Source organism: Ranitomeya imitator, chromosome 7 (assembly GCF_032444005.1).
Source record: "Ranitomeya imitator isolate aRanImi1 chromosome 7, aRanImi1.pri, whole genome shotgun sequence".
In the NCBI taxonomy this organism is placed as follows: domain Eukaryota; kingdom Metazoa; phylum Chordata; class Amphibia; order Anura; family Dendrobatidae; genus Ranitomeya; species Ranitomeya imitator.
This window is the reverse complement of record NC_091288.1, coordinates 215331951-215339265: the sequence shown is the minus strand read 5'-3', so window position 1 is coordinate 215339265 and position 7315 is coordinate 215331951. Positions and strand designations below refer to the sequence as shown.

At 48.3% G+C, this 7315-nt stretch overlaps 1 protein-coding gene across 1 annotated transcript; it reads left to right on the top strand.

The window, feature by feature from the left end:
• Positions 1-7315, top strand: LOC138645468 (nmrA-like family domain-containing protein 1). The gene is made up of 5 exons (XM_069734812.1): positions 1-125; positions 4957-5195; positions 5310-5559; positions 6457-6647; positions 6973-7315. Exons 1-5 carry the CDS (start codon positions 86-88, stop codon positions 7150-7152), a joined length of 900 nt encoding a protein of 299 aa, XP_069590913.1. The 5' UTR covers positions 1-85; the 3' UTR covers positions 7153-7315.

The window sequence follows — 7315 nt, the reverse complement described above, 5'->3', positions numbered from 1 at the left end:
TAATGAGTCTTGGTCGCACCCAGGGGAGGGATCCAGGGCCTCAGTATATAATCCACTCTGTGCGCTGCCAGTATACGCAGCAGCCATGGCTGACAAGAAAGTTTTTGTAGTCTTTGGAGCCACAGGTGAGTGCAAGGAAGGGAGGAAAAGCTCTGAAGTTTTGAAAAAAAAAAAATGCTTCCCTGCAGACAGTGGTGGTGATTGTATGTGGAGTTAATCTGTAACTGTCCCGATCATCTGACTGCAGCTTGTGTAAAGATACGGACATACTGCCCACGTTGCCCTGTAAAGAATACGCGTATTGTATAATGTGAACTGTGATATACATTAATAGTGTTGGTATTGTGTTCTGCCTGATCAGAGTTAGAGCTATTGATTGGGAGTAGCCCAGAGTGGGAAGGGCTAAGGTGAAGCAACAGACAGTTTCCTGTCAGGATGTCAGAAGTAGACCTAAGATCTGGACATTAAGTGGTGCCGCATGACATGGGTGTCCCGAAGTGAGAGGAGACCAAATGGTGGATAAGGTGAATGGATGGAGTGATCGGTCAGAGATGGGTCCTAGGAGAGAAGGCCTAGTAGTACGGCCCTAAGTTTATAACTCAGAGTCCCATAGGGGTGGAGCTGCATATTCATTACTGTAATAAGCGGCCCCACGTGACCGCTCATACAGGAGAAGGTGCAGCGAGGACAGGACGCTGCGAGGGATCCGGGTGAGTATTTTAGTAACAGCGGGGGGGACAGGGATCTTTATTTTAAACACAAAAAAAAAAAGGATTTTTCATATAATCTTTCCAGCGAATGCTGCTGGAGAGCAGATATGAATGGCCGCTTCAGCACCACGTGGGGGGGACATTGCTTATCTCTAGCACTGTCTCCTGCACGCTCCATGTGGTACCCAGTCGGCACACGTGTACCACGGGAGCACACGGACACGGATAATTCCGGTACCGGAATTATCTGGACGTGTGAGACTGGCTGGCCTTATGTGAAGGACTCTTTTCTTCTAGACAGTCACACTTTCCTGATCCTGTTCGGTACCAATATTTACTTCACCCCATATGAGGGAACACACCGTAGTCCCTTATTGATCACTCAAAAATCATTCAGTCCCTCATTCTAGGGTCCTCACAGTATACGACAATATAATTCCAGACATAACAACCATATAAACAAAGAAGACCACCTATAACAATCCTCCGGTTCCCGAAATATACGGGAAGAACTGCGAAAGTGCCTCATCAGATTTTATCGGGCCAAGGAGGTTGATTACTTGTCACTTATACATCTAGAGACAGGTTGAAGCGTAAAACAGACCACATTTTATACACAATGCAAACACTTGTAGGGGTCCAACTGAGGTAATCTTGAACGGACCACCAATTACCCGTCCTGGATTCCTCTTGGTAACACAATGGGTTACTTGCCGCTGTTTTATTCAGTGGTCCCCAGAGAAGTCCCTGCGACTGGGTCCACTTTCGACAATCCCAGGTTTCAGGGATTGTTGTGGAAACCCTTATTTAGGGACCGTGCAAAAGGTCTCCCATGTTGTCAGGAGACAAGCGTCCGTGTACAAAGCCTGACTGACCCCTCTATGAGCTTTTTAAGGAAAAAAAAGGAGTAACAGTATGTTATCACAAAAAAGGAAATGTAAACTATGAGAAGAGCTAGAAGACTTCCTTGGCTCAAACCACATATTGCTGTCAGGAAAGCAATATATTCCGATAGTTTCAGGAACAGAAGACGCTAAACATATAAAACATAAACGCTAGATATAAATTTGATTAAATGATGATGAAAGCAAGATATAAACGATTACCTATAACGTCCCTCACCTGTCTCAAGTGCACATTTAGGCCCTGCTGGACTATACCCCCCATCATCCATCACCAGCCCTGTGATGGGAACATTTACAAGCAATTGTATTGAGTCCCAAATTGTGCCCCTCGGATTCTTTTCTGCTTGCTGTACCGCCCGCAGGTCAGGATTCACCTGGCTCCTCGCCGCCGTTAATATGGCAGCCGTCCCACAATTCTAATCCTGGAGGCAGTGTGCACCTCATTATGGCGACTTTCCTCGTGGCGCAATTTCATAAGGGAAATATCTGATACGGAAATTTACACTGTGCTCTCTCCGTGTGGGGGCAGGGAGTCCGCGACAGAAATCCCACCGTTCAACCCCTTTATGATGCCTGATGCTGAGCTGAGGAACTAGAGAATGGCGTCCGGTGTACTACATCTGACACCCTGCTGCAACCGAGACGAGCAGCCCTAGCGTCCGCTGTGTAACCCCCTAGATGCTGCAGTCAATAATGGCAGCGGCATCTAGATGGTTAACAGAGGAAGGGAGCTCCTTCTTTAATCCTATCAGACTTATTGAGGTCGGCCAATTATGGAGGCCTTTTATAAAATTATAATTTTTCACTGTCATTTCTGTGAGGAACTTCAAGGGTTAACAAACGTCCTGGCAACAGTTTTTCTTACTTTGAGGGGGGGCTGTTTTTAACCTCTTCTCCCCCTTACTCTCACCTTAAATTAAAAAAAAAAAAAAAAAAAGTTTTTTTTCTTTATTTTCACGAATCATATTTTTACTTGTGACTTTTTCAGTAAAAAAATAAAAATTGCACAATCCATTAAAATGTTTCATGTTAGTTCAGAACTGCGCAAAAAATCTTGGCTTTGGTACGCCGCTAGGATCCTGTAGAACAAATGCAAAAAAAGTCACAAATGATAAATTGGCTGTAAAAATCTGAATAATGTGACTCGCGTCCGTAATGGTGCGGTGGGAGGAAGCAAATAACAAAAGTCGCTATTCGCACCACTCTTACTCCATAAAAAATGGCGCTAAAACACCAAATAATGCATTTCGGTGCCCGTTCTGTTACGCAGGGTGGTCCCGCTATACTCCGGACTGATGGTGAATAGTTACAGGGTGGTCCCGCTATACTCCGGACTGATGGTGAATAGTTACAGGGTGCTCCCGCTATACTCCGGACTGATGGTGAACAGTTACAGGGTGGTCCCGCTATACTCTGGACTGATGGTGAACAGTTACAGGGTGGTCCCGCTATAATCCGGACTGATGGTGAATAGTTACAGGGTGGTCCTGGTATACTCCGGACTGATGGTGAATAGTTACAGGGTGGTCCCGCTATAATCCGGACTGATGGTGAATAGTTACAGGGTGGTCCTGGTATACTCCGGACTGATGGTGAACAGTTACAGGGTGGTCCCGCTATACTCCGGACTGATGGTGAATAGTTACAGGGTGCTCCCGCTATAATCCGGACTGATGGTGAATAGTTACAGGGTGCTCCCGGTATACTCCGGACTGATGGTGAACAGTTACAGGGTGGTCCCGCTATACTCCGGACTGATGGTGAATAGTTACAGGGTGCTCCCGCTATAATCCGGACTGATGGTGAATAGTTACAGGGTGCTCCTGGTATACTCCGGACTGATGGTGAATAGTTACAGGGTGCTCCCGGTATACTCCGGACTGATGGTGAATAGTTACAGGGTGCTCCCGGTATAATCCGGACTGATGGTGAATAGTTACAGGGTGCTCCCGGTATACTCCGGACTGATGGTGAATAGTTACAGGGTGGTCCTGGTATACTCCGGACTGATGGTGAATAGTTACAGGGTGCTCCCGCTATAATCCGGACTGATGGTGAATAGTTACAGGGTGGTCCTGGTATACTCCGGACTGATGGTGAATAGTTACAGGGTGGTCCCGCTATAATCCGGACTGATGGTGAATAGTTACAGGGTGGTCCTGGTATACTCCGGACTGATGGTGAACAGTTACAGGGTGGTCCCGCTATACTCCGGACTGATGGTGAATAGTTACAGGGTGCTCCCGGTATAATCCGGACTGATGGTGAATAGTTACAGGGTGCTCCCGGTATAATCCGGACTGATGGTGAATAGTTACAGGGTGCTCCCGCTATAATCCGGACTGATGGTGAATAGTTACAGGGTGCTCCCGGTATACTCCGGACTGATGGTGAATAGTTACAGGGTGGTCCTGGTATAATCCGGACTGATGGTGAATAGTTACAGGGTGCTCCCGGTATACTCCGGACTGATGGTGAATAGTTACAGGGTGCTCCCGCTATAATGCGGACTGATGGTGAATAGTTACAGGGTGCTCCCGGTATACTCCGGACTGATGGTGAATAGTTACAGGGTGCTCCCGGTATACTCCGGACTGATGGTGAATAGTTACAGGGTGGTCCTGGTATACTCCGGACTGATGGTGAACAGTTACAGGGTGGTCCCGCTATACTCCGGACTGATGGTGAATAGTTACAGGGTGGTCCTGGTATACTCCGGACTGATGGTGAACAGTTACAGGGTGGTCCCGCTATACTCCGGACTGATGGTGAATAGTTACAGGGTGGTCCTGGTATACTCCGGACTGATGGTGAATAGTTACAGGGTGGTCCCGCTATACTCCGGACTGATGGTGAATAGTTACAGGGTGCTCCCGCTATAATCCGGACTGATGGTGAATAGTTACAGGGTGCTCCCGGTATACTCAGGACTGATGGTGAATAGTTACAGGGTGGTCCTGGTATAATCCGGACTGATGGTGAATAGTTACAGGGTGGTCCCGCTATAATCCGGACTGATGGTGAACAGTTACAGGGTGGTCCCGCTATACTCCGGACTGATGGTGAATAGTTACAGGGTGCTCCCGCTATAATCCGGACTGATGGTGAATAGTTACAGGGTGCTCCCGGTATACTCCGGACTGATGGTGAATAGTTACAGGGTGGTCCTGGTATAATCCGGACTGATGGTGAATAGTTACAGGGTGGTCCTGGTATACTCCGGACTGATGGTGAATAGTTACAGGGCCGTCCCTCTGCTTTCCCAACCTTCTGGATGGCGACGTTTCGTGATGTTTGGCCGTGGTGCTAATGTCCGCCATGTCTTGTGCTTTCTCTCCCAGGAGCTCAGGGCGGATCCGTCGCTGCCGCTCTCCTGGATGATGGCAAATTTGAGGTCAGGGCGGTGACTCGGGACACCAGCAAACCGGCAGCTGTGAAGCTAAAGGAGGCCGGAGCGGAGGTCGTGTCCGCGGATCTGGACGATGAGAAGAGCCTGGAGGCCGCCCTGAGCGGGGCGTATGGGGCGTTCCTGGTCACCAACTTCTTAGAGCATTTCAGCAAGGTGAAAGAGATCACACAGGTAACGGCACCATTACTAGACTGTCGCATGATGTGGGATTCATCCTGGACCTCCTGGTTCATGTAAGGAGCGCTGTTTTAGATCCTGATTACCCTTTTTAATAAATTTCTTCAGGGTAAACTGATCGCGGATCTGTCCAAGAGTCTCGCCCTGGAGATTGTGGTCTACAGCGGACTGGAGAATGTGAAGAAACTGACGGGGGGAAAGCTGGAAGTTCCGAATTTTGATGGGAAAGGAGAAATTGAGGAATATTTCCGTGAGATCGGGGTCCCCATGACCAGCGTGAGGCTTCCCTGTTACTACGAGAACCTGCTGACCTTCTTCAGGCCCCAGAAGAACAAGGACGGTGATGGCTACTCGCTAGGTACAAGGAACGTTCCGTCACTCGTCATTAATGTGGGACAGGTCTTCAAAGCTTTATAGAGGGGACGCCCAAAATGGCCGCTGTCATGGAGGGGTCATCCCCTCTTTTACCCACAGACTCTGTGAAATGTAAAAATCTCAATCGGAGTCGTCCTCTCCCTCCCTGGGTCCAGTGTCACATCCTCAGCGCTGCAGCCAATCCCTGAGCTTAGCCAATGTAGACAGTATGAACCGTTGAGCTCAGTAATTGCCTGCAGTGCTGTCAACATGTCACCGCTGCAGCCAAACAGATCCAGTCAGCACTGGATTCAATGGCTAATAGGGGACAACCTCTTCCTGATTGACGAGGCCCTCACTAGTGTTCTGGAGAACGAAGACTGTTTCCTCGGTAAATGAAGTAATATTCGACTACTGCTCTAGTAAGGGGGCTATATGAGTCTCCAGAATTTGGGGGGGGGTCTCGACACAGACCCCTCCAATCTGACATGTGCATATCTTAAGTGATATTTTATAGGAAAGCCCCCTCCAACCCTAGGACTACTGCTGTTTAGAGCCTAGAAAAACAGGGTACACAGCCTTGTAAATCTGTAATGGCTGCTCAAAAGGTGGTCCTCATCCAATCCCACCTGGCCAGTAAATAGCTTTGCGCCAGCAGGGTGATATTGTGCAGCCTACTTTCCAGCAGCTCTGGATGTGATTGGAGTATAATGAAATTATTTTTCAGTCTCTCTGCTAGCTGTCAGTGACTGGTCATATGCTTATCTACGTCTTCAGTTGAAATCTCTGTATGGCTGTAACGTCCCACAGCTGAGGCTTTGTTACAGTTGCATCCAGTCTCACATCCTAGACTCCCGATGATCAGTCGGCTCCAGTTTAACAACTCTCATTATCTTTCCAGCCCTCCCGATGGGTGATGTGCCCCTGGATAAGATGTCTGTCAAGGATCTGGGCGGCGTGGTGGTCAGCATCCTGAAGTCGCCATCAGAATACATAGGCAAGAACATCGGACTCAGCAGGGAGAAGCTGACGGTGGCGCAATATGCGGCCATAATGTCCAGAGTCACCGGCAAGGACATCAAAGACGCCAAGGTGAGATCAGCGGCTTCTCTGGTGAGCGATCACGCTTATCTCGTCATGAAAAAATGTTTAAGCTCTGCCCTCAAATGACACCTCCAAAATGGCTGCCACCGAGCAGACTGGGCACCAGTTACCAAGGCAACTATCTCAATCCTTGGTAGACATGAGGTAACATACACATACAGTCACAACCAGAGCTGCATTTACAATTCTGCTGACTTAATTGGCTCTCGGGCTGCAGGACAATCTCTGCATAAAATGGCTGATACCAGAGAACAATAGATTGTATTGAAGCCTGTGCTGCAATGTCACTGATATGTACGTTTTACCCCCACAGATCACCCTTGAAGCCTTTGGGAATCTCGGTTTCCCCGGAGCGGCGGAGCTGGTCAACATGTTCCGTTTCTACATCACGAAGCCCGACCGGGACGTGGACATCACCTTAAAGCTCAACCCCAAAGCCAAGTCCTTTGAGTCATGGATGGAGGAGAACAAGGAGGCGTTTAAGGACTTGTGAAGTTATTTATGAGATGTGGGGAAGAAAAGACTGAGGAATACTGAAATTTCGGGGCTGCTTTAGAAAAACTAGTGCATGGGGGGGGGAATTTTTTGACCAATCAGAATCCTGCTCTCAATTCTGATATGCCCTTTTGAAAATAAAATCTGCTTGTTTTCTGGAC